This window comes from Apteryx mantelli, unplaced genomic scaffold (assembly GCF_036417845.1).
Source record: "Apteryx mantelli isolate bAptMan1 unplaced genomic scaffold, bAptMan1.hap1 HAP1_SCAFFOLD_20, whole genome shotgun sequence".
In the NCBI taxonomy this organism is placed as follows: domain Eukaryota; kingdom Metazoa; phylum Chordata; class Aves; order Apterygiformes; family Apterygidae; genus Apteryx; species Apteryx mantelli.
This window is the reverse complement of record NW_027118553.1, coordinates 10094228-10121627: the sequence shown is the minus strand read 5'-3', so window position 1 is coordinate 10121627 and position 27400 is coordinate 10094228. Positions and strand designations below refer to the sequence as shown.

The window sequence follows — 27400 nt, the reverse complement described above, 5'->3', positions numbered from 1 at the left end:
ACTGCTGTGGCCACATGTCTGGAACAGTGTGTCCCAGTGTGGGCTGCCCAGTGCTGGAGGAATGTGGAGCAACTGGAGAGGGTCCAGAGGAGGTCTGCCAAGATGGGGTTGGGGGCCTGAAGCACATGGCCTGTACAGAGAGCCTGAGGGACCTGGGCTGCTTTAACCTGCTGAAGTGGAGGCTAAGGCCAGTGCAGTAGCCACCTGCGATTGCCTGTGACAAGGCAGTTTCAGAGATGATGGAGCTTTTCTTGGTAGTAGGAAGCAGCATGAGAAGGGGAAAGAGGCACAAAGTGCATCTTGAGAGGTTCAGACTGCACTTCAGGTAACAAGAATGTTGCTCATAGGGCAGTGCTGTGGTGCAACAGGACATCCAGAGGGACTCCATGATCAGCCCCTTGCCTTTTGTTTCAAGGAGCAGCCAGCAAGGACAGTGGGATGTCAGTAAAGATGGGGAGATTCTGCAGTGAGAGCAAGGTGGGGAAGCAGGTTGGGCATCTAGAGGCTGCAGGGAAACAGGTGCAGGGTTGGGATAGTGTAGGACAGTCTGTGGTGGAGACAACTGAGGTCAATGCCAAGGCTGAAAGCCTCCAAAAGAACTGAGGTCTCTGTCCTCTTGGCTATGGCTGGTGTCTCTGCTACCAAGGCCTATGAGAAGGTGATGTTTCCTTACAGCATTGTGGCCTTGCTGCCTCCTTACCTCCACGGAGCCCAGGAGGTGCTGTATCGTTGTCCTGCACTAGGCATAGCGCAACCCCTCACCCCGACACTTCCGCTAGGAAGAGCCCTGAACAACATGTAAGGGAAAGGATCACCCTACCCAGGGGCTGGCTGTCAGTGCCTGGTCACTCTGCTTGATAACACACATCAAGGTTGACTTGGCATCACAGCCACTTGCACATTGCCTTTGCCTACCTGCAATCAGCGCCTCCAACTTTCGGCTCTAATCAGCCCCTGGGGAGGCTTTCTAGGTAATGGCCCTCAGTGGGACCTGTTAACGCTCCAAGAAACTTGGTGATTTGCTTCTGACGTAAACTTCTTGAGAGGTTGCTTCAGTCTCTTCTCAGCATGAGGTTCATGGACTCAGCACCAAAGACACCCAAGGGGTCATTAAGATGCAAAATCCCCTAAGGAGCCAGGCCTCTACCCATAATTTTCTTCAGCTCTTCAATTCTTGTGCTGTGGCTAATTGGAGAGGTTTCAGCAGTGTATTTACAAGAGGAAGATTTCAATGGGCATCAAAAAAAAAAAAAAAAGGATTTCTTCTTTCAAAGTTTTCTTTATTTTTCAGCTTATAACCCAGAATGATATCCACCTTCTCCAACGGATATTGATCCAGAGTGTCTCCTAATGAGGTCTGGACATGTCGGAAAAGCACCATCCTGGAGGTCAGACATCCATGCAAAATATTTCTCCCCACCTCCCCAGCCCTGCCACTTCTCTCATCAGCCACTGGGGACTTCGATCACTCTTGTTCAAATCGAATCTTTTGCCACTCAAGGCTGCAGCTGAATGTTACAGCTCACGTGCACCAATTCCCACCTGCTTTCCTCTGAGAACTAGCTGCAAACAGGCACAGAAGGATTTGTCTTAATTGCGATCAAATGAAAATAAAAATGATCCAGTGTCATAAGAAGTAAAACACATTCCTCAACTGTATGTCAAGTCCAAGTTGCCTCCAGTGAGGTCCACGGAATACAAGGAAGAACCTTCCTTGACCTGTTCTTCACAAATAGATAGGAAAGGCTGGATAGACACACAGTGAAGGAGTTGGTTGAAGAGACAATTAGACTGCTGAAAGATGAGGCAAGCTTCAGAATCCCTGAAGCTCAAAGCAGCAGCTGGAGAGTCGAGAGGTATCCAAATGACAAAGAGTAAGGGGAGGAGGAAGACTGGAAAACTATGGAAAGTGATTATGTCCAGACCATCTGATGCAAAGTTGCCTGTAGAAATGATGAGTGTAATCCCGGAATGTGGAAATAGGTGAATGATTAGTGAGGTTAAAATCACAGCATAACAGACAGAGCAGTGGTAATGCAAGTTAAGGGGCAGATCAACATTTCTTCTCCTGAGATTCAGGCCCTTCCTCAAAATTTCCATTAGGTCATCATGGGAAACACTGACATTTTATTATTCAGTCCTTTCAGCTAATGAAAATGTTCTCATATATATATATTTTTTAATGTTGAAAATACTTCTTCACCTCTCCAGGCAGAGCTCAGCTGTCCAACCACAAGCACCCAGTGGCACTTGGAGAGGCCTCGGTGTCTCTGAGGCACCTGCCTGGGCCTGGCAGCTCTCATAGGGGACCTGCAGGAGACCAGAGCTCCTCAGAGTTGCAGAGGGAGGCTGGGCACCAGAGGGGACCAGGGTTCTTGCAAAGGCACCAGCCACCCATGACCCTGTGACTGCATCCTACCCCAGTTCTGAAAATCACTTTCCTTTTCACATAAAAAGATAATGTGGAATCGCTCCAGAAGACTAGTAGACTGAAACAGAACAAATCAAGAAAGACAATAAGAACACAAAAAAAATCTGGAAAGTATAAGAAAACATTTCTTTGCTTTAAATCTTTTTCTTAATTTCCTTCTAGCTTCAGTCTTAATGTCATTTCTAAACATTTCTGTTATAATCAGGCCTGCACCATTAAACAAGATATTGTTGTGTCTCACATTAAGCCCAGCACTCAGAGAACCACCCTCTGCCCAGAGCTGTCCGTGCCACTCCTCACTCTTTGCACAGAGCACGTCTCACTAGAGGTGTTGGGCTCTCTCGACTGGTGAGGAAAGCAGGGGGACTAGATTCATCTATTTCTGGGTGCCCAAATTTGCACAAATCTCAACATATCTGTGTTACCATGATGTTTTAAAGGAGTCCCTAAAACACATAGCTACACTCCCTTTTCATTCCCTCCGCAGTCAACGCAGTGCAACTTCATTTTGGAGGACAACAGGGAGGAGGCTGATCTCACCCCAGGCCAGACCCAGTTGTCTGCACTTCCCTTTCTAGTCAATGGAAGGAAATAGGTTTTCTCAACTGAGTTGTTTTCAGATACATTTCCTCCTGACAAGCTAAAGTCCCATACGAGCCACCTCCAAAATTTCCAGCACTGCATGAGAACACAGCTACTCCAAGGCATCTCAGTCAGCAGCAGGCTCTCTATGTTGTCACATGAATCAAGCCCCAAAAAGAGATTCGTGTCCTAAGTTGAAATCTTCTCAGAAAATAACTCAATGCAATAATTGACAAAAATCCTCGTTTCCAAAACTTCACACGTTTTTCACCTTTGCCAAATAAGTTTTCGTTCTTAATAACTGGTAGCACCATGTTCGTGCACTACAGTAACCATGGCTATGAAGCATGGCAGGGAGCAGGGTCCCAGATAAAGCTCTCCAGATGATGTGTATTAAGGGCACATTTGCTCTTTTCTGGCATATCTGCCCTATCTTAAGCACCACAGATCGAGAAACCTTGCTGAGGACTTTGAAAACCAAAGAGCCTGCTTTGGTGCCTCAAGGAGGAAGGCTGCGTCCTGTCCCGGATTGTCCTACATCCCGCTTCTACAAAAAGAGTGACCCACAGGAGAAATCAGTTTGGAGGCTCACCAAAGGATCTTGACCTGTGGCCACACTTTGTGCTATTTCATCCCACATGACTTTGATCCTGTCTTTAAAAAATGCCAAATCCCAAACCAACCTGAAAGGCCTAGATTCCCACACAGCTCTGCCCAGTGCAGAGACCTGACAGTGCAGGGACACAGAAGTGACCATTCCAGGGTCCCCTTTTAGAAATTTCACAGCCTGTGATCCATCTGGAGATGTTCCTGAAGGATTTATCAGCAAGATTTTGTAAATAACTGGAATAACGGGAGGTGACTGATTTCCAGAACATCAGGGGAAATCTCTCAGCTCTCTCCCTGGCTGTGCCATCTCCATGGTGGTGACCTTCTGAGCCCTCAGATGACACCAGCTGAGGTCACAGTGGGACGTGCCACATCACAGGGAGGCCTCCCTGGTGGTGCGGCGGTGCCCTCACTTCCGTGCAAGGCCCAGGAGCTGCTGAGCACTGCTCATGAGCTCCCCACTGCTGCTCTTCAGAGCTGCTCCATGGCAAGGATGGGGGACAGGAGGCAGTGGGGCCATGATGGGGGCCCTCGCTGATAGGCAGAGGAGAAGGGACACATTGGAGAGGAGTTTTGGGTGACAAGATGGGAAGACCGTTCACCCCTCCCCGGCTGGAGAGACAATCCAAGGGCAAGGGGGCAAGTGAGATGGAGAACTGCTGGACCAAGACCATCAGCCTGCACCGCAGTTCCTTGTTCCCAACACTCCTGCAGCTCTCCACCAAGGGTAAGGGCTTTAAGAGTTCCTTCCTGAGGTGTCGCACACAGAGACAGTTAACTGCAAAAATGGCTGTGGATCCTGAGCTGGGAGGATGACTGGACAGGGCTGGGGGCTGCCACAAGAGCCCTGCCTCAGGGTCCCATCTGGCTCAGGGGACAGTGTGGCAGCCAGGACTCCTGGGTCCTGGCGATGGGGCTGCCCTGAGCCCCAAGGATCCTGTGGGGCTGGCTCCATCCCCTTGTAGAGGGCGGGGGGCAATCCATGGCCAGGTTGCCCTGGGAGTGGGTCCCTCTTTGGCATCTGGCTCTGGCACGAAAGGGGTCCTGTGTCCTGGAGCCTGGGGTGTCCTGCAGTTCCCGTGGGGCTGTCAAGAGCCTGCTGGAAATGCCCAGAGAGGAAATGGATCCTTCACCTTGGAATAACCCCAAGGTGTCTGCTTCTTTGGGAGAACCTCTGTTCCTTCCCCCTGGATCCCTTTATGCTTCCAACTTGGCAAAGCATGGTTTGGGCTCAGAGATCTTGTCCTCAGATGGCCACAGCCCCTGTCCTCCTGCAAATTGGCATGAAACCTCTGCACCCAGAAGACAGCCTCTTTGGGAGAGCAGCTTGGGAACAGGTGGGGGTGCCATGGCCACCCCACAAGTCCCTGCTGACCCCAAGCATTTTTCTCTGAGCCGTGGGGGGCAGTGCTGGGGACAGTCCAGCAGGGCCATCTGCCCCAGCCTCCTCCTGGCCACACACCTCCACTGCCCAGCACCGGCAGGCCCAGAGCTGCTCTGCCCCTGGCTGCCCTGTGCCCCTGGGGCTCCTCAGCCCTCCGGAGCGACACACCGGCGCCCGGCCCGGCCCCGCAGAGACCAGCCCCTGCCTGGCCGCGGCCCAGCCCTGCCAGGTGCAGCGCAAGGACTGCCGAGCCCTGGGGCAGCCGCGGGCAGGGGGCCGGGGTCCCAGGGGAAACAGGGCCGGGCCCTGCCCTGCCCTGGGGGCAGCAGGACGCTGCCCACGTGCTCCATCGCCCATGGCCATGCCCAGGGCCCCCGCGCCGGCACCAGGGCCGGCACCAGCACAGGCCCCAGGGCTGCTCCCTCGTGCCCCCCCACAGCCCACGGGCACAGGGCAGCCAGCAGCCCTGTGGGGACCCTGCAGCAGAGCCCAGGCCTGGCAGGGCAGCGGCAGCACCCCGGGGCCCCGCATTGCCTGGGCACATGGAGACGCTCTGCCCCGAGGCCACGCGATGCCCTGCGATGCCCCGCGATGCCGCCCACAACATGGCGTCCAAACGAGGGGGAGGGAGAGGGGGCAGAGCTGGCTGCCAGGACAGGAAGCTGCACCGTTTCCACAGCAACGCACCCAGTGCTGCATTCCTATTGGCCAGGAAGGGGAGGAGGGCAGGGCTGGGCTTGACTGACGTCCCTGTCAACCAGTCGGAGTGCAGAATGTGGGGAAAAAAATACCTGAAGCAGAGCAGGAGCAAGGCCGGAGCGAGGGAGCAGGCGAGAGCAGGTGTGAGCGGGGCTGGCGGGGCTGCGGGTGTCTTCATCTGCCGGCCGGTGCCCTCCCACTGGGGCGGGGGCAGCAGGGCTGGCCCTGGGGCTGCTTTCCTGCAGGAGCTGCAGCAGGGGCTGGTGGGGCCGTGAGCACGGCACAGAGCGACCAGGAACAGAGCGGGCAGCTGCCCTGCAGCCAGACGTGCCGGCCTGCCCCGAGCAGCTGGGCCGGGACGGCTGCTGGGGTTGGGGGGCAGGAAGCTTTGCCCCTGCCAGTGGTCAGAGACCCATGTTAAAGCATTTCCCTGAGCTGCTGCTGCCACCGCAGCCCCAGGTGCTGCTGCGAGCTGCGTTTGGGAGTTGCTGAGCAAAGTGTGAGCAGGCTGCTGGTGTCCTCGCGAGGGGCCCTTCCCAGTGGTTTCTTCTGTTGTGAAAACGGCATTTCCGAGTGGCTCTGAGAGAGGCTGTCCCCACATGTCATGCCGTGCCTTAGCTGTTGTTTTTGCTCCAGGCCTCTTGCTTTGCCCTGAGACCTGTGCCCTTGGCAGCAGCGTGAAGAATGTTTCCAGAGCAGCTCTGTAAGTGTGAGCTGTTTTGCTTGTGAAGGGTCTTGAAAGTGGCTGAATGGCCAGTGCTCCCACTTGCTGTTGTTGTTGTTATTTCCATGCTCCTAGGTCAGGGTGCGGAGTTGCTGAGTTGTGGTTCTGCTGGTTTCACCAACTTCAGCTTCATAATTGCTCATCCCATGAAATCATAGGCCAGCTGGAGGAGGAAGGCTTGGCTGTTGATTGTGAGGTCACTTGTGAGTGATGAACTGATTGGATAGCAGCAGACATGTAGCTGGAAAGGTGCTTGTGAGGTCATTTCGGCCTGAACAGTAGACAGGTCAGGAGAAGGCACCTGGCTTGGATGTTGGTGGTGAGGTCACTTCTGGGTTTGTTGCATGTGCTCAGAGGAAGGATTGACCCCTGCAGAGTTCCACAGCAATACAGGAATGCAACTCATTAATCAAGCAGAAGTAGATGCTCCCCATCATCTGACACACATTTTATTCCACTCCGTCATCATGAGTTACCACTGCTACATTTAAAATGCGGATGATGTTCTGTGGTGAACATGGACATGGAGTTTGACTTTCCACTTGTTGCTGAGTAGAAGCTTGCAGCCCCCTCCTGGTCAGCTAGGGAGTCCAGCTGGACTTTTGAGGCTGCTAAATGAATCTAGTGCTGGTGTGAGCAGTGGTGTTAGTAATCTCTTATTGCCAGGGTGTGTGTGCTTTAGAACTTGTCCCTGCCAAAACAGCAGGGAGCTTGTGAGATTTTCCTGCCAGGTCTGAATGCTGTCTCTGTCTTTGAGGTGTCCACCAGCTTTTATGAAACATTTGGAAGTGAAACATGTTAGAGGTCTCTGACTTTCTGTCCACATATGCAGTCATTGGAGAATGGGTGCAAAGGCTGTTGGAGGAGACAGGAGGAATGTCACCCTCCAAAAAGGTATCTGCCACATTTTCAAAGAGATTTCTTGTTCAGAGAGGCTGAGGCACAAGCGAGAGGCAAGAGCTGGCCTGACCAGCCCCTCTGAGGGCACTTGCTCTCTGCTTCCTGGAGGTGGGAAGTGAGCACGCTCCGGGCTGTGAGTGGATGTTCAGAGGAAGTGCCTGTTGCAAGGCCTTGGAGGACTAGAAGGGAATGGAAGGGCTGGAGAGTTGGGCTTTGTGTGTTGTGGGGCCCTTGGGGGTGCCCTGTGTGCTGCCATGTGTGGTGCTGTGGCCTGTGTGTCGCTGATGCAGAGGCACGTGTTGGCTGCCATCCCTCTGTGAGGTGTGGGGGCAGCGGCGTGTCACAGTGCGGGGTGCCCTGTGGTGGAGCCAGGTGGTGGCCCCATTGTTGCTGAGCCTGAGAGGAGGTGGCTGGAGAGAGCAGTGCTCTGCTCCCAGAGCCCAGCCTGCCATCACGGTGTCCTTCTGGGAGACCTGGGTGAGGACTGTTGGTGACCGTGTTGCCTCCTTGGAGCATCCTGGTGCGAGGCATGGCTGCTGGCAGTTTGACGGTTTCTGTCAGGTGAGGTTCAGGCTTGCAGTTTCGGAAGGTCTTGATGCTTCTGTGATTCTTTAGGATTTTGCTGACTCCCCTGGAGAAAGTCCTCTTCTCCCTCCTTAAAGACTCTACATTGCATCTGGACCCTCATTGCATCTTCCTATCTCAGACCCTAATCCATTCTGATCTCTCAGAGAGATGGGTAGTTAATGAAAGCAGTCAGAGCCCTTTCTCCACTTTGTGCCTACACAGACCCTTGCAGAGAGGGGAGATGCCACCTCACAAAAAGTTAGGCCTCTCAGGGTGATAGGTGGCTCTGAGACAAATGTCCTTGGTGAGCGGTGGTGGCGACGTTTTTAAAGCCGCTGGTGCCTTTGGGAAGAGTATCAGAAGAGCAGCTTTGTTGAGGCTGCAGTGAGGGAGACACGTGGAGGTAGGGCTCCAACGCCCTGCTCAAGGAAGATCCCAGCAGATGAGTTATCTTGGGGCGTTTTCCAGTGAAGTTTTGATCAGGCTCTCACCAATACAGCTCAGCATGGAGGGGAGACATTTGCCCCTGCCTGTTGAGACTCTGTAAGGCCAGCAGAACTGACAGTAACACTCCGATTCTTTCTTTCTTTCTAGCTTGCTCCACTCCTGGAGGTTCCCAGTGCATTCCTAGAGCCCCTGAGGGTGGAGGCAGGATGCCAGGGTGTGTCCCTGTGCCTGTCAACATCTTTGCCAACATGGTGAGCCCTCTGTGAAAGCAGCTGCAAGTGACTGAGAAGAGGCTATGTATGGATACAAAGGCTTCCATAAATGGGCCTGGCTTCTGTGGGTGACTTGGGGTGTGGCTTCACCTCCTGGTACCTCTGCTGTGCTGCAAATTCCGCCTCCCACAACTGCTGTTACTGCCAGCCCACTCAGCAAATGCTATTGTGTCCCCTCCTTTTCCTAGAAGGTTGTGGTGCCATATAGGTCGAGTCCAAGACCCTTATAATAAATGCCTGCATGTCTTGAGTGCCTTTGTGTGAGGGCCCCAAAGCCTCCATAGCTTGACCTGAGGAAGTCTGACAGCTCTTGGGCTGCTGGCTCTGCATGGGGTGAAGATGTGCCCAGGGCCAGGTTGCCCATGGCACCCAGCCCTCAGCACTCTGTGAATGCAGCTGTGGAGCCCGGACTGCTGCTGCAGAGGCTGCGCAGCCAGGACAGCTGGCATTTCAGCAGACCTCCAGGCTGGGGCTGTCTCGTTGCTTGGGCCTCATGTCAAAGCCTCTGCACCCTTTTCCCTTCACCAGGGCCCCTTGTCCAAGAAAGTAAAGGAAAGGAACCAAGGCTAGTTTGGGCCTTCCAGACTCTCAAGTGTTTCTCCATTGTATCTGTAGCCTTTGTTTTACTAAACAAAATCCCCATTCCCCCCCATCCCAAGCTGGAGGTTCCTGAGGGGATGGAGGTGGAAAGGAGCAGCCTGCTGTGCCCAAAGAAAGCACGATCCTTCCCTCTGAAAAGAGCAGCATCGCCCAAGGAGCCAGCTCTGTGCCTGCCTGATCTTGTGCTGCTCATTTGCACAGGCCTTGTGAGCCTAGAGTGCCTTGGCCACCTTGTGGTGTCACCACAAGAGCTTTGCTGTGTGTCTGGGTTGAGGAGCCAAGGGAAGGCAGTGAGCAGAGCAGTGGCTGGGGAGTGTGCAAGTGGCGAGTGTCCTGCATCCATCTCTTCTTGCTGGCACCTGGCTGTATCGAGCAGAAGAGGCAGCTCTGTGGGGCAGAGACAGTGTGTTTGTAGACTAGGTGGCAGAGCAGAGGTCTGGCGTCAGGTTGATGCCTGGTGCAGTGCTGAGTTGATGTGACAGTGTCAGCAACCCTTTGCAGCGCAGCTGCTCCCTCAGCTGATCCCTGTCCCTAGAAATGCACCAGAAATGGAAGTGGCGTCCTGCTGTCATTGTGTAGGTGCTGCAGTGCAAAGGCTCCCAGCTCGGACTTGATGGTACTAAAGGAAAAGCAAGACCAATTGTTCCCTTTTGTGATTTGTTGCCAGGGTGACAGAGTGGAGCTGTGCCATGAGCTGGAGAGAGTCTTGCCAGGAGATGAAAGGTGTTTGCAGAAGACTGTTCTGTACGGAGTGCTAACAGCGTAATCAAGGGACATGCAAGTGGCCCAGGTGAGCTTCTCCTCTCCTCTCACTTCAGCCTCAGCACCTGACAGACCAGCTCGATGCATATTGCTGATGTTTGTGTTTGTGAAGTCATTCGGTCTCAGTATCTGCTAGGCCACCAGCAGACACATTGCTTCTTTTTGTACAGGTGCAGGAGCACCTGGTAGAGCAGCAGTATGGAGATTAGTGCTGTTTGTGCTTCTGGGGATGGTGTGCCTCAGTCCGTGCTAGGCAAGGAGCAAGCACGTGGCTTCAATGCAGACTGTGAGGTCACTTTTCTTTCAGTATTGAGAGGCCAGTGGTGGGCACATGGCTGCTGTTTTCGCTTGTGAGGTCATTCTTGCCTTCCTATATAATAGGCCAGCAGATGGCACATGGCTTTGATGAAGCCTGTGAAGTCACCACTTCCTCTGAATGCGACAGGCAAACAGCAAGCAACTTCCTTTGATACACACTGTTAGGCCAGTTCTGAATCTATAAATGACAAGCAAAAAGGAAACTCAGTGCCTGATAGGCCAGTGCTAGGCCCATGGCTGCTCTTTGTGGTTGTGAGGTCACTTGTGTCTCAGTGGCTGATAGGCCAGTGCTAGGCCCATGGCTGCTGTTTGTGGTTGTGAGGTCACTTGTGTCTCTGGCTGATAGGCCAGTGCTAGGCCCATGGCTGCTGTTTGTGGCTCTGAGGTCACTTGTGTCTCAATGCCTGATAGGCCAGTGCTAGGTGCCTTTGTGATATGTGCTAATTTGTTGCATCAAATTGAGAAACAGCCTTGGGAACATCTTGTATTGTGGTATGTACTAATTTGTTACATCAGCGAGAAACAGCCTTGCGAACATCTGTGGGAACATCCTACAGCCTGTGGTGGGGGGCATGTACTCCGCCTGAGAAAATTGAGCTGAGCTAGCGAAGCGGCAATGTTAGTTTAGATAGCCTAATATGGCGCACAATGAAGAGGAAGACTGCAGCCTTCATCCCCACGACCACCAGAGGGCTGAAGAAGACCCCCTAGCAACAGCCGGCGCAACCGCAGAAGTTACAGGAGGTGCCCCGTATACCCGGAACTGGAATCGCATATAAGGAGACTGTGAGGGGGGGGGTTGCACGCGCCGTTGGTGGAGCAGGAGACTCCCCGGCCGCCCAGCGCTGTTTTGCTTACTTGTGACTTGCTCAATTATTCTATTAAATTGGGATTTATGCAACCCGGCCCGAGTGGTTGTCAATTTGTCACGTTTACCTATAACACCCGCAGCCTGCGCGTAATTTCCCGCAAGCCCCCGCCTTCCTCGTCACTATCTTCTCTGCTCTCCTCCTTAATTGGCGATCTCACTCGAGCCTTCCTTTCTCCTTTTAAGGTTGTACTCTGGTCTCTCCACTCCGATTGGCCGTTACCCTTCCTCCTTCGCTGCACTGCCTGACTCTCCCCGCCTACAGCACCCTCCTCTACTGGGGCCCACGGCAGCAGGGTCTTATCTTCCTCACTAAGTGTCTTCTTCAAGACCGCTCCTGGCAAGCAATCGTCCGGGTCAGTCTCCCGACCCCCCAGGCCCCCTTCGGCTCGTGCGAGATCTTGCCAGGGGTACACCAGGGGCAGTTCCTGGTGGTGCACCGGTAGGATCACTGGGGCCTCCCTGCCTCCGCTCTCCCGTTCTTTCGCTGGGGCCTCCCTGCCTCCGCTCTCCCGTTCTTTCGCTGGGGCCTCCCTGCCCCCGCTCTCCCGTTCTTCCTGCCCCGACTCCCTCGGCTCTTCCACCCCCCCATCGCTAGACTTCTCCTCCGTTTGCGTATCTGCCTCCTCCTGGTGAAAAACGTGTCGCGGGCGGCCTTCCAAGTCTCCCTTTCTTCCCGCGACCGCTTCAGGAGACGGAGTATAATTCCCCACGTGTTGAGATCTTTGGCCGTGTTTGTGGACATAGCTCGCTCCGCCAGCACCGTAGTGCATCGCGGCCAGAATTCCGGCTGCAAGCAGTCCCCCGGCCTATTTATGGCTCCTTCTTTCTGGAGCCTCTCTACACATTGTGTAATACCCTTCAGCTTCACAGAAGCTCCCCATTCCTTAGCTAGTAACGCGACTACCTTCGTTAAGGCCTCCATGACGTCCGGACTCTCGGCTACTGCCCGCTGCTTGCTGTCGCAGCTGCCGCTCTCCCTCTGGAGACGGCCCGCACCCCCCAGGTCTCACGGCGAGACGTGTCGGTCCTGCCGAATCACGTCGGGGTCACCATTTGTCGCCGCGCTCTCGCTCGGTCTCATGGCGCCACCGGGGGAGCACTGCAGCTTCCCGCCGCAGGGCCACAAAGCACAGACCTCAATGTGAGAGATGCTAAAATGGCGTTTATTGTGAGCTGCGCTCAAGCTTATATACAGCTGCATTTCGCCCCCACCCCTAGCCTGCGCGTCACACCACGTGATCTTCCGCTACACCTACTCTACCGCTTCTCATGCAAATATCTTTGTCTACGCAGTTTCCCAAGATCCCTCACAATTGTGGGAATGTGGTGGGATAGGTCACACAACTGGCATGCTGTGATGGGTGGATAGAAGCTCTTTAGGAAGGGCAGGCTGGGAAGGTGAGGAGGGGGAGCTGCCTTTGTGTGTGAGAGCAGCAGGGAGGCCTGGAGCTCTGCTGAGATGGGTGAGAAGCCAGCTGAGACCTTATGGGTCCAGATTAGTGGGCAGACCAGCATGAGTGACATGGTAGTGGGTGTCTGCTACAGATCACATCAGGAAAAAGAAATAGATGAGGCCTTCTTCAGGCAATTGGAAGAAGCCTCACTTTCACAGGCCCTGGTCCTCATGGGGGACATGAACCATCCCAATATCTGCTGGAGGGACAATACATCAGGGCACAAGCAGTCCAGGAGGTTTCTGGAGTGCACTGAAGGCAACTTCCTGACACGGGTGATCAAAGAGCCAACAAGGAGAGGAGCTGTGCTGGACCTCATGCTTACAAAGAAGGAAGATCTGGTTGGGGACGTGGTAGCTGGGGGCAGCCTTGGCTGCAGCAACCACAAGATGGTGCAGTTCAGGATCCTGAAAGGAGAGAGCAGGGCAAAAAGCAGAATCACAGCCCTGGACTTAAGGAGAGCTGACTTTGGCCTTCTTGGAAGAGCCCCATGGGATATGGCCCTGGAGGGAAGAGGGGTCCAAGAGAGCAGGCTGATTTTGCAAGGATCCCCTACTCCAAAATCAAGAATGGTCCATCCCAAGAAGCAGGAAATGCTGCATAGGCAGCAGCAAGTCTGCATGGATGAACAAAGAGCTCCTGACAAAACTCAGGCATGGAAAGGAAGTGTACAAGAGCTGGAAGCAAGGACAGACGACCCAGGAGGAATACAGAGACATGGTCCAAGCATGCAGGGATTGGTTAGGAAACCAAAAGCCCACCTGCTGTCCAAACAGGATATGGATGTTAAGGGGACAAAGAAAGGCTTCTACAGGTACATAAACAGGATGAAGGCCAGGGAAAATGTGGACCCGCTGCTAAATGTAGCAGAGGCCCTCCTGACAATATTGATTTCCTTCTTCACCTCAGGCTTTACTGGTAAGACCAGCCCTCAGGAAGCCAAGGCCCCTGAGATCAGAGGGCAGTCTGGAGCAATGAAGACTTTCCTTTGGTGGAAGAGGATCGGGTTAGGGAACACTGAAACAAACTGGACCTACACAAGACCATGGGCGCCGATGGGATGCACCTGTGAGTGCTGATGGATCTTTGAAAGGTCGTGTTGCCTGGGAGAGGTTCCTGAGCACGAGAAGAAAGAAAATGTCACCCCTATGTTCAAGCAGAAGAAGAAGGAGGATCCAAGAAACCACAGGCAGGTCAGCCTCACCTTGATCCCTGGGAAGATGATGGAGCAACTAATACTAGCTACTATTTCCAGACACATGAAGGACAGGACGGTGACTGGGAGTAGTCAGCATTGATTTACGAAGGAGAAATCATGTTTAATTAGCTTTCTATGATGAGGTGACAGGCTTGGTGGATGAGAGGAGAGCAGTGGATGTTGTCTACCTTGACTTCAGTAAAGCTTTCAACACTGTTGCCCATAACATCCTCATATACTAGCAGATGAAGGATGGGCTAGATAAGTGGTCAATGAGGTGGACTGACAACTGGCTGAAGTACTGGGCTCAGAGGGTTGTCATCAGTGGCACAGAGTCCATCTGGAGGCCAGCCACTAATGGTGTCCCCCAGGGAGCAGTACCGGAGCCAATACTGTTTCTTCTCTTCTCCAGGCTAACCAGACCCAGCTCTCTCAGCCTTTCCTCACAGGACAGATGCTCCAGTCCCCTAATCATCTTTGGAGCCCTTCGCTGGACTTGCTCCAGTAGTGCCACATCCCTCTTGTCCTGGGGAGCCCAGAACTGGACGCAGTACTCCAGATGTGACCTCAGCAGGGCTGAGGAGAGGGGGAGAATCACCTCCCTCAACCTGCTGGCAACACTCTTCCTCATGCACCCCAGGATACCATTGGCCTTCTTGACCACAAGGGCACATTGCTGCCTCATGCTTAACTTGGTGTCCACCAGCACTCCCAGGTCCTTCTCCGCAGAGCTGCTTTCCAGCAGGTCAACCCCCAACCTGTACTGGTGCAGGGGGTTATTCCTCCCCAGGTGCAGGACCCTGCACTTGCCTTTGTTGAACTTCAGGAGGTTCCTCTCCGCCCACTTCTCCAGACTGTCCAGGTCCCTCTGAATGGCAGCACAGCCCTCTGGTTTATCAGCCACTCCTTCCAGTTTCTATTGTCAGCAAACTTGCTGAGGGTGCACTCTGTGCCTTCATCCAGGTCATTGATGAAGAAGTTGAGCAAGACTGGACCCAGTCCTGACCCCTGGGGGACACCGCTAGCTACAGGCCTCCAACTAGACTCTGTGCCACTGATCACAACCCTCTGAGCTCTGCCATTCAGCCAGTTCTCAGTCCACCTCACTGTCCACTCATCCAGCCCACACTTCCTGAGCTTGTCTATGAGGATGTTCTGGGAGACAGTGTCAAAAGCCTTGCTGAAGTCAAGGGAGACAACATCCACTGCTCTCCCCTTATCTACCCAGGCAGTCATCCCATTGTAGAAGGCTATCAGATTGGTTAGGCATGATTTCCCCTTGATGAAGCCATGCTGACTACTCCTGATCACCTTCTTTTCCTCCACATGCTTGGAGATGGCCTCCAGGATGAGCTGCTCCATCACCTTTCCAGGGATGGAGGTGAGGCTGACTGGCCTGTAGTTCCCTGGGTCCTCCTTCTTGCCCTTTTTGAAGACTAGGGTGACATTGGCTTTCTTCCAGTCCTCAGGCACCTCTCCTGTTCTCCATGACCTTTCAAAGATGATGGAGAGTGGCTTAGCAATGACATCCGCCAGCTCCCTCAGCACTCGTGGGTGCATCCCATCAGGGCCCATGGATTTGTGGGTGTCAAGTTTGCTTAAATGATCTCTAACCCACTCCTCCTCCACCAAGGGAAAGACTTCCTTCCTCCAGACTTTCTCTCTTGTCTCCAGGTTCTGGGGTTCCTGAGGGCTAGCCTGTGCAGTAAAGACTGAAGCAAAGAAGGCATTCAGTAACTCTGCCTTCTCTGCATCCTTCGTCACCAGGGCACCCACCCCATTCAGCAAAGGGCCCACATTTTCCCTAGTCTTCCTCTTGCTACTGATGTATTTGAAGAAGCCCTTCTTGCTGTCCTTGACATCCCTTGCCAGATTTGATTCCAAACGGGCCTTAGCCTTCCTCCTCGCATCCCTGCATACTCTGACAACGTTCCTATATTCCTCCCAAGTGGCCTGTCCCCCTTTCCACTTTCTGTAGACTTCCTTCTTCTGGTTGAGTTTTGCCAGGAGCTCCTTGCTCATCCATGCAGGTCTCCTGCCTCCTTTGCTTGACTTCCTACTCATAGCGATGCACCGCTCTTGAGCCTTGAGGAAGTGATGTTTGAATATTAACCAGCTCTCTTGAACACCCCTTCCTTCTAGGGCCCTCACCCATGGGATTCCTCCAAGTAGGTCCCTGAAGAGGCCAAAGTTTGCTCTCCTGAAGTCCAGGGTTGCGATCCTACTTGGTGCCCTGCTGCCTCCTCGCAGGATCCTGAACTCCACCATCTCATGGTCACTGCAGCCAAGGCAGCCCCCGACCTTCACATCTTCAACCAGTCCTTCTTTGTTTGTTAGTACGAGGTCCAGCAGCACACCTCTCCTTGTTGGCTCCTCCACCACCTGTGTCAAGAAGTTGTCACCAATGCTCTGCAGGAACCTCCAGGACTGTTTGTGCCTAGCTGTGTTGTCTTTCCAGCAGATATCGGGGTGGTTGAAGTCCCCCATGAGAACCAGGGCCTGGCATCGTGAGGCTACTTCCAGCTGTCTGTAGAAGGCCTCATCGACTTCCTCATCCTGATCAGGTGGCCTGTAGTAAACACCCACAACAGTGTCACCTCTGTTAGCCTGCCCTTTGATCCTTACCCATAAGCTCTCGACTCGCTCTTCATCCACCCCTAGGCACAGCTCCATACATTCCAGTTGCTCTCTCACATAAAGAGCAACTCCACCACCTCGCTTTCCTGGCCTGTCTTTCCTAAAAAGCACGTAGCCATCCATGACAGCACTCCAGTCATGCGAGCTATCCCACCATGTCTCTGTAATGGCAATGAGATCATGGCCCTGCGACCGCACACACATCTCTACTTCTTCCTGTTTGTTCCCCAAGCTGCGTGCATTGGTGTACAGGCATTTCAGGGAGGTGATCGAGCATGCAGGTTTCCCAGGGGGGATACAAGAGGATCCTCCATAGCCACATCCCATGCGCACTTCCCTGGTTGTATTCACCTGCTGGAGGTGTCCTGACTTGAGCAGTCTTTTGCCAACTACCCTGGCACTATAACTCTCCCCTTCCCCCATCTTTCCTAGTTTAAAGCCCTCCTTACCAGGTTGGCCAACCTGTTGGCAAAGACCCGCGTGCCCCGCCTCGTGAGGTGGATCCCATCTCTTGCCATCAGTTGTCGATCTTCAAACAGGGTCCCATGGTCGTAGAAACCAAAACCCTGTTGCCAACACCAGCGGCGCAGCCAGTCGTTAACCTGGAAAGTCCGTCTCCTCCTCCTCTCATCCATCCCCCTCACTGACAGGATTGAGGAGAAGATGACCTGGGCTCCCAGACCCTTGACCACCATCCCCAGAGCTCTGAAATCCTGCTTGCTGGTCTCCAGTTTGCCCTTGGTGTCATTGGCGCCCACATGGAAGAGCAGCAGTGGGTAATAGTCTGAAGCATGGATGAGCCTTGGCAGTCTTTCCATGACATCTCTCACACGAGCCCCCGGCAGGCCACAAACCTCTCTAGACATGAGGTCAGGTCGGCAGATAGATGCCTCCGTCCCCTGCAGCAGGGAGTCCCCCACAACAATCACCCGCCGCTTCTTCCGGGCGTTCCAGCAGGGCACAGAGTCTGTTGTCCCAGGTACTTCCCTTGCAGCCATGCCCATCTCCTCCTCATCCTGGAGGGCACTAAACCTGTTCTTCAGCTGCAAGTCTTTGGGAGGGCTAGGAGCCTTTCTCCTCCCACGAGCAGTGACCAGTTTCCAGCCTTCTTCTACGATGTTATGATGTACCGTTTCACACGGCACAGAGCCCTCTGGCAACTCCACTGCTGCGGGAGGTTGGGACTCCTGGAGCTGCACAGTCTCCGAGAATACCCTGTCTATCTCTTGCTCCGCTTCCCGGATGCTGCGCAGCCTACTGACCTCCTCCCGTAACTCCCTTACCTGACGACACAACTCCTCAACAGCAGCACACCTCCTGCAGGAGAGCTGACTGCCAGCCCAGGCCTCCCAGAGAGGCCCCAAGCACTCCCTGCAGCCTGAGACCTGTAGAGCCGCATCTACTGTCAGAGGGTCGGTCTGGGTCCAAGCCTCTGACACAGCAACTCCAACAGCCACTGGGGAACGCGCTGTGCGGCGTGTCACGACCATACTTGAGGAAACCTACACCACAGGGAACAGAAACGAAGGGCCCTTTGCGTGTCCCTTCGCGCGCCCTTCTGCGCAAACTGCTGCGTCTGTTCGCTGCCTCTGTTAGCTGCGCTCTGGGAGCTGCGCTCTAGGCCTGGCTCTTATATAGGCCTCTCCCTAGGACTGCCTAAGAGGGTGCTTGACCGCCCTAAGCAAGGGCCACTGGGATCAAAGGCCCCAAGTCCCTCTGGCCGGGGCAACCAAGAGAGCTCGTTAGCAGCAGCCACTCCTAACTAGAGCTTTTCCCACGAGCTTTTCCCAGGAGAAGTCAAGGCCTCCTGCAGTTGTCCTTGCCTAGCTTCCCCTTTCCTGTTCACAGCAATCACCTGCTAGTTCCTCGGGGGTCCTCAGGAGGCCCACAACTTCCAACAAGATCCTCAAGTTCTAGTCAGAGCCCAAACACTGCTGCGCAAACTGCTGCGTCTGTTCGCTGCTTCTGTTAGCTGCGCTGTCACTTGTGGCTCAGTGCCTGATAGGTCAGTGCTAGGCACCTGGGTGCTGTTTGGGGTTGTGAGGTCACTTGTGGCTCAGTGCCTGCTAGGCCAGTGCTAGGCACCTGGGTGCTGTTTGTGGTTGTGAGGTCACTTGTGGCTCAGTGCCTGATAGGTCAGTGCTAGGCACCTGGCTGCTGTTTGTGGTTGTGAGGTCACTTGTGGCTCAGTGCCTGCTAGGCCAGTGCTAGGCCCATGGCTGCTGTTTGTGGTTGTGAGGTCACTTGTGGCTCAGTGCCTGCTAGGCCAGCGCTAGGCCCATGGCTGCTGTTTGTGGTTGTGAGGTCACTTGTGGCTCAGTGCCTGCTAGGCCAGCGCTAGGCGCATGGCTGCTGTTTGTGGTTGTGAGGTCACACAGAATCACAGAATCACTGAGGTTGGAAGGGACCTCTGGATATCATCTAGTCCAACCCCCCTGCTCAAGCAGGGTCACATAGAGCATATTGTACAGGATTGCATCCAGGCGGGTTTTGAATATTTCCAGAGAAGGAGACTCCACAACCACTCCGGTCAACCTGTTCTAGTGCTTTGTCACCCTCACAGTCAAGAAGTTTTTCCTCATCTTCAGATGGAACTGCCTGTGTTTCAATTTGTGCCCGTTGCCTCGCCTCCTGTCACTGGGCACCACTGAAAAGAGTCTGGTCCCATCCTCTCGACACCCTCCCTTCACATACTTGTACACGTTGATAAGATCCCCTCTCAGCCTTCTCTTCTCCAGGCTAAACAGGCCCAGGTCTCTCAGCCTTTCCTCATAAGAGAGATGCTCCAGTCCCCTAATCATCTTTGTTGCCCTTTGCTGGACTTGCTCCAGTAGTGCCACATCCCTCTTGTACTGGGGAGCCCAGAACTGGACGCAGTACTCTAGATGTGACCTCACCAGGGCTGAGGAGAGGGGGAGAATCACCTCCCTCGACCTGCTGGCAACACTCTTCCTGATGCACCCCAGGATACCATTGGCCTTCTTGGCCACAAGGGCACATTGCTGCCTCATGCTTAACTTGGTGTCCACCAGCACTCCCAGGTCCTTCTCTGCAGAGCTGCTTTCCAGCAGGTCAACCCCCAACCTGTACTGGTGCATGGGGTTATTCCTTCCCAGGTGCAGGACCCTGCACTTGCCTTTGTTGAACTTCAGGAGGTTCCTCTCCGCCCACCTCTCCAGACTGTCCAGGTCCCTCTGAATGGCAGCACAGCCCTCTGGTGTACCGGCCACTCCTCCCAGTTTTGTATCGTCAGCAAACTTGCTGAGGGTGCACTCTGTGCCTTCATCCAGGTCATTGATGAAGAAGTTGAGCAAGACTGGACCCAGTCCTGACCCCTGGGGGACACCGCTAGCTACAGGCCTCCAACTAGACTCTGTGCCACTGATCACAACCCTCTGAGCTCTGCCATTCAGCCAGTTCTCAGTCCACCTCACTGTCCACTCATCCAGCCCACACTTCCTGAGCTTGTCTATGAGGATGTTCTGGGAGACAGTGTCAAAAGCCTTGCTGAAGTCAAGGGAGACAACATCCACTGCTCTCCCCTTATCTACCCAGGCAGTCATCCCATTGTAGAAGGCTATCAGATTGGTTAGGCATGATTTCCCCTTGATGAAGCCATGCTGACTACTCCTGATCACCTTCTTTTCCTCCACATGCTTGGAGATGGCCTCCAGGATGAGCTGCTCCATCACCTTTCCAGGGATGGAGGTGAGGCTGACTGGCCTGTAGTTCCCTGGGTCCTCCTTCTTGCCCTTTTTGAAGACTAGGGTGACATTGGCTTTCTTCCAGTCCTCAGGCACCTCTCCTGTTCTCCATGACCTTTCAAAGATGATGGAGAGTGGCTTAGCAATGACATCCGCCAGCTCCCTCAGCACTCGTGGGTGCATCCCATCAGGGCCCATGGATTTGTGGGTGTCAAGTTTGCTTAAATGATCTCTAACCCACTCCTCCTCCACCAAGGGAAAGACTTCCTTCCTCCAGACTTTCTCTCTTGTCTCCAGGTTCTGGGGTTCCTGAGGGCTAGCCTGTGCAGTAAAGACTGAAGCAAAGAAGGCATTCAGTAACTCTGCCTTCTCTGCATCCTTCGTCACCAGGGCACCCACCCCATTCAGCAAAGGGCCCACATTTTCCCTAGTCTTCCTCTTGCTACTGATGTATTTGAAGAAGCCCTTCTTGCTGTCCTTGACATCCCTTGCCAGATTTGATTCCAAACGGGCCTTAGCCTTCCTCCTCGCATCCCTGCATACTCTGACAACGTTCCTATATTCCTCCCAAGTGGCCTGTCCCCCTTTCCACTTTCTGTAGACTTCCTTCTTCTGGTTGAGTTTTGCCAGGAGCTCCTTGCTCATCCATGCAGGTCTCCTGCCTCCTTTGCTTGACTTCCTACTCATAGCGATGCACCGCTCTTGAGCCTTGAGGAAGTGATGTTTGAATATTAACCAGCTCTCTTGAACACCCCTTCCTTCTAGGGCCCTCACCCATGGGATTCCTCCAAGTAGGTCCCTGAAGAGGCCAAAGTTTGCTCTCCTGAAGTCCAGGGTTGCGATCCTACTTGGTGCCCTGCTGCCTCCTCGCAGGATCCTGAACTCCACCATCTCATGGTCACTGCAGCCAAGGCAGCCCCCGACCTTCACATCTTCAACCAGTCCTTCTTTGTTTGTTAGTACGAGGTCCAGCAGCACACCTCTCCTTGTTGGCTCCTCCACCACCTGTGTCAAGAAGTTGTCACCAATGCTCTGCAGGAACCTCCAGGACTGTTTGTGCCTAGCTGTGTTGTCTTTCCAGCAGATATCGGGGTGGTTGAAGTCCCCCATGAGAACCAGGGCCTGGCATCGTGAGGCTACTTCCAGCTGTCTGTAGAAGGCCTCATCGACTTCCTCATCCTGATCAGGTGGCCTGTAGTAAACACCCACAACAGTGTCACCTCTGTTAGCCTGCCCTTTGATCCTTACCCATAAGCTCTCGACTCGCTCTTCATCCACCCCTAGGCACAGCTCCATACATTCCAGTTGCTCTCTCACATCAAGAGCAACTCCACCACCTCACTTTCCTGGCCTGTCTTTCCTAAAAAGCACGTAGCCATCCATGACAGCACTCCAGTCATGCGAGCTATCCCACCATGTCTCTGTAATGGCAATGAGATCATGGCCCTGCGACCGCACACACATCTCTACTTCTTCCTGTTTGTTCCCCAAGCTGCGTGCATTGGTGTACAGGCATTTCAGGGAGGTGATCGAGCATGCAGGTTTCCCAGGAGGGGTAAAAGAGGGTCCTCCATAGCCACATCCTATGCGCACTTCCCTGGCTGCATTCACCTGCTGGAGGCATCCTGACTTGAGCAGTCTTTTGCCAACTACCCTGGCACTATAACTCTCCCCTTCCCCCATCTTTCCTAGTTTAAAGCCCTCCTTATCAGGTTGGCCAACCTGTTGGCAAAGACCCGCGTGCCCCGCCTCGTGAGGTGGATCCCATCTCTCGCCATCAGTTGTCGATCTTCAAACAGGGTCCCATGGTCATAGAAACCAAAACCCTGTTGCCAACACCAGCGGCGCAGCCAGTCGTTAACCTGGAAAGTCCGTCTCCTCCTCCTCTTATCCATCCCCCTCACTGGCAGGACTGAGGAGAAGATGACCTGGGCTCCCAGACCCTTGACCACCATCCCCAGATCTCTGAAATCCTGCTTGATGGTCTCCAGTTTGCCCTTGGTGTCATTGGCGCCCACATGGAAGAGCAGCAGTGGGTAATAGTCCGAAGCGTGGACAAGCCTTGGCAGTCTTTGCATGACATCTCTCACACGAGCCCCCGGCAGGCCACAGACCTCTCTAGACATGGGGTCAGGTCGGCAGATAGATGCCTCCGTCCCCTGTAGCAGGGAGTCCCCCACAACAATCACCCGCCGCTTTTTCCGGGTGTTCCGGTAGGGCACAGGGTCTGTTGTCCCGGTTACTTCCCTGGCAGCCATGCCCATCTCCTCCTCATCCTGGAGGGCACTAAACCTGTTCTTCAGCTTCAGGTCTTCAGGAGGAGTAGGAGCCTTTCTCCTCCCACGAGCAGTGACCAGTTTCCAGCCTTCTTCTACGATGTTATGATGTACCGTTTCACACGGCACAGAGCCCTCTGGCAAGTCCAATACCGTGGGGGGTTGGGACTCCCGAAGCTGCACAGTCTCCGAAAATACCCTGTCTCTTGCTCTGCTTCCTGGATGCTGCGCAGCCTACTGACCTCCTCCCGTAACTCCCTTACCTGACGACACAACTCGTCAACAGCAGCACACCTCCTGCAGGAGAGCTGGCTGCCAGCCCAGGCCTCCCAGAGAGGCCCCAAGCACTCCCTGCAGCCTGAGACCTGTAGAGCTGCATCTATTGTCAGAGGGCCAGTCTGGGTCCAAGCCTCTGACACAGCAACTCCAACAGCCGCTGGGGAACGTGCTGTGCGGCGTGTCACGACCATATTGGGGAAGTGTACACCGCAGGGAACAGAAATGAAGGTCCCTTCGCACGCCCTTCTGCGCAAACTGCTGCGTCTGTTCGCTGCGCTCTGGGAGCTGCGCTCTAGGCCTGGCTCTTATATAGGCCTCTCCCTAGCACTGACTCACAGGGTGCTTGACCGCCCAATCAAGGGCCACTGGGATCAAAGGCCCCAACCCCCTCTGGTCAGGGGCAACCCAGAGAGCTCGTTAGCAGCAGCCACTCCTAGCTGGAGCTTTTCCCACGAGCTTTTCCCAGGAGAAGTCAAGGCCTCCTGCAGTTGTCCTTGCCTAGCTTCCCCTTTCCTGTTCACAGCGATCACCTTCTAGGTCCTCGGGGGTCCTCAGAAAGCCCACAACTTCCACAAGATCCTCAAGTTCTAGTCAGAGCCCAAACACTGCTGCGCAAACTGCTGCGTCTGTTCGCTGCCTCTGTTCGCTGCGCTCCTCACTCTGCACCAAGGGACAGTGGATGCTTTCTTCTCAGGACTCACAGTGGAAATGCCAAGAATTTCTGCCTTCAAGGAACACACTCCCCAGGGGTGACAAGGACATCTAAAAGAAAATAAAATCCCTATAGAAATCCCTGAAACTCTGTTCCTCAAACCTCCTTTTTTAGAATTGGGTGTGAAGACGGGAAAAAGCCCTTCTACACGACAAGTGGATTTCAGCTGACAGAAACTGTGAATGTCAGGGCTAGTAACCCCTGTCCCCCCATTCCCACTACTGCACAGCAGGACTGACTCTTCTGGAAACCATGGGCAGAGGCCCCTGCTCCTCACGGCACACTCTGCCAGTGCAAAGTGTACTTCAAGCAAGGGAGCTGCACAAAGATCCTCTCAGTAAAGAGAGAGGCAATGTGTGGGGTTGTATGAGAACTGCAATACCTGGGGATTTTTTTTTTTTTTGGTTGAAAAGTCTCTCCTAACTTGTCAATGTCTTTTCTTCTTTGAACAGTCCACCTGTGCCCAGAGGGAGCAAAATGTCCAACAGCAGCTCCCTCAATGAGTTCCTCCTCCTGCCATTTGCAGACACACGGGAGCTGCAGCTCTTGCACTTCTTGCTCTTCCTGGGCATCTACCTGGCTGCCCTCCTGGGCAATGGCCTCATCATCACAGCCGTAGCCTGCGACCACCGCCTCCACACCCCCATGTACTTCTTCCTCCTCAACCTCTCTGTTCTGGACCTTGGCACCATCTCCACCACTGTCCCCAAATCCATGGCTAATTCCCTCTGGAACACCAGGGCCATTTCCTACTCAGGATGTGCTGCCCAGGTCTTCCCGGTTGCCTTCTTGTTAGGAGGAGAGTATTCTCTTCTTACAGTCATGGCCTATGACCGCTATGTTGCCATCTGCAAACCCCTGCACTATGGGACCATCATGGGCAGCAGAGCTTGTGTCAAAATGGCAGCAGCTGCCTGGGCCAGTGGTTTTCTCAATGCTCTCCTGCACATGGCTAATACATTTTCATTGCCACTCTGCAAAGGCAATGCTGTGGACCAGTTCTTCTGTGAAATCCCCCAGATCCTCAAGCTCTCCTGCACAGACTCCTACCTCAGGGAAGTTGGGCTTATTGTGGTTATTACCTGCTTAATTGTGGGGTGTTTCATTTTCATTGTGCTGTCCTATGTGCAGATCTTCACTGCTGTGCTGAGGATCCCCTCTGAGCAGGGCCAGCACAAAGCCTTTTCCACGTGCCTGCCTCACCTGGCTGTGGTCTCCCTGTTTGTCAGCACTGCATTTTTTGCCTACCTGAAGCCCCCCTCCCTGTCCTCGCATGCTCTGGATCTGGTGGTGGCTGTTCTGTACGTGGTAGTGCCTCCAACAGTGAACCCCCTCATCTACAGCATGAGGAACAAGGAGCTCAAAGATGCCTTGAGGAAAGTGATTTCATGGACATTTTTCAGCAGTGGCAACATTGCCTTTGCTCTCCACAAATGACTCTCCCTGTGTCCCCTACCAGGACTGAGCTTTTTTTGTTCACTTTATTTTTATTATTACTTTTTTTTACTGTTGTGATTATTGTTATCATGTTGCTACAGAAATGCTTGGATTCATTCCACCATTTCTGGGACTGCTCTGTCTCACTTGGTGCCCATATAAAATTGTGTCTAACACTGGGTCAGAGCTGACTCCCTCACAGCATCTCTGCAATAAAGTAGGTTCTTGCAGGTGCAGTGCCTGAAGGCTGGGCTCCTCCTCCAAAGCTGCTGTCCCTCAGGCCATGTCCCCAGAACATCTCCCTCAGACAATCTCTCCCACCCTGCATGCTAGTCCTTACCCCAAATGTCACCCCCAGACAAGGCTCCAGGCCCAGGTACGGGGCTGGGCATCCATCTGTGAGCCGTGGCAGGACAAACCCTCTGCTGGGTCCCCTGCAGGGCTGGCAGGGAGCATGCAGAGGAGGTCCTGGGGTCATCTCCTGGACCTGTAGACCCTCCTCCTCCCATGGAGAGCTTCATACAGGGTCTGTCAGAACACAGAGCCAGTCCAGCTTGTTGTTGCATGAACAGAGAGGAGAAGCTGCCCCAGGAAACTCCTCCCACACCCAGCCTCTCATACCAGCCATTTCCAGCACTGGCCATTCCCCATGGTGCTGGTGAGGGGTGATCTTGGAATGTGACCAGCTCCGTCTGCCTGCTGGGCTCAGCACCTGTATGGGGGGGATGGCCATCCTGCCTGGCCTCTCTCCCTGGGCCCAGGTACCAGCAGACCCCAGAGCATGGCCTTCTGCTAACCCCGGGGGGGGGACGGGGGGAACGGGGATGGGGACAGGATGAGGGCTGGGCAGGGCTGGGGACTTGTAGGAGGCTGCTGTACTGGAGGGCCATAGTGGCCATGGCACCAAGCCTGGGCCAGTGCAGGGATGAGGTGCAGATGGGAGCCACGACACTCCAGAAGCTCCCAACAGGCATGGAGGGCACTCACTGCTGTTAGCAGGGCTGGGGGTCTCTCGGGGGCTGCAGCCATCAGCACCGCCTGCCAGGACTCCCAGATCCAGCACAGATGCTCAGTGCTCAGTACCATATTTTACGGTGCTCCCCGTCTCTTGTGTCACCATCCTCTCTCAGGAGCACTGTCGAGTGCATCACTCCCTGCCCGGGTACAGAAAGGAGCTGCTGGAGCTTCTCTTCTCAGCCCTGCTGACCCCAGCTCTGCCTTGGTGTCAGCCCACAGGCTCTGCCCTGGGTCATGCTATGTCTCCATACGCTCTCCTCTGAGACCATGTGGGGACCTGCAGCATGTCTGTCTGCTTAGAGCTGGCCGCCATGGCCCACCTGCATGGTCCCAGGAGATCCCAGCAAGGCTGTGCTTGGAGGTGAGGCTGTGATTGTCCTCAGTCAACGTAGATGGGATGCTGCTTCTCTCCCTTGGCAGAGTGGGAGCTGCTGTGATTGATCCAGAAAGAGACACTTCTGTTGAGGAGGGCAAGATTTGGAGATATGCATCCCTCAGAAGGGTCTTCTCTTTCGGAGTCAGCTGCCATGAGTGCTGTATTCATCTCTCACAAGGATAAAAAGAGAATGTTGCCACTGAGTCACGGGACATAATGCCCTTCACTCAGCTCATGGTGCCCATCCCCAGGGATGCCCACCAAATGCACAGGGCAGTCTGACATCTCCATTTGCACCCCCCAGCAGAGCAGGGCTGACTCCTGTGAAGCCCATAGGCAGAGGCCCCCGTGCTGCACAGCATCCTCAGCAGAAACCAGAGATCAGGAAAGGCAGGTGAGCAAGGTAAAGGAGAGAGGCAATGTGGGAAGTGCTATGAGGAGTGGAATGACTTTTGCCTAGAGAAGCCTGTTCTAACTTGTCAGTGCCATCTCCACTGTCCTCTTTGGACAGTGCCCTGAACCCCAACCACACGGGAAGGTGTCGAGGTGTCCTTGGGCTTTCAGGGTTTCCAGGGGGACACCAAGGGCATGAAGGTGCCAGAAAGTTTAGTGGTGTCACTGAAGTCCATGGGGAGGAGGCAGGCAGGTGTGCAGGTGTGTTAGGGCCTGCAGGAAATGACAAAGCCCAGCCAGGAGCATTGAGGGCCTGGATGGACAAAAGAGGAAGAGGAGGTCAGGGTGACTTGTCTGGGATCATGATTGTGAGGGTGTTTCCGTCACAGTGGGAAGGCCCGTCGGTGAAGATGGCCAAGGCTTGTCTGCCCCTCACACTATCATCCTGTGTTGTTCATCCATGTAGGCGCCAAAGGCACTGCCTGGGGAGATCTACAAAGCATCAAGCATAACCCCCTGGCTTTGGGGGCAATGACTGGTGGATCTGGGACCTGGGTGGTTTTCTCTTCAATCTTGCTGCTGAGGGCCAAGGGCTTGAGGAGGTTGGGACAGATCCTGTGGGTGACCAACTGGTTGCACAGCTGGTGTCAGCAAAAGGGTTTTGTTTTTATGACCATGGGGCCCTCTTTGCTTGGAAGACATTGGGTCAGGCTGACCAAGCAGGGCAAGAGCATCTTTGCTGACAGCCCAG

General features: G+C 54.2%; 1 protein-coding gene across 1 annotated transcript in view; it reads right to left on the bottom strand.

Moving 5' to 3' along the window:
* Positions 1–11936, bottom strand: part of LOC136996015 (olfactory receptor 14A16-like) — a 41375-nt gene extending 29439 nt beyond the window's left edge. Inside the window, exon 1 of the mRNA XM_067317010.1 lies at positions 11325–11936. Within this exon, the coding sequence (XP_067173111.1) occupies positions 11325–11936 (612 nt within the window). The remainder of the gene's footprint in view (positions 1–11324) is intronic.
* Positions 11937–27400: the final 15464 nt, after the last annotated feature.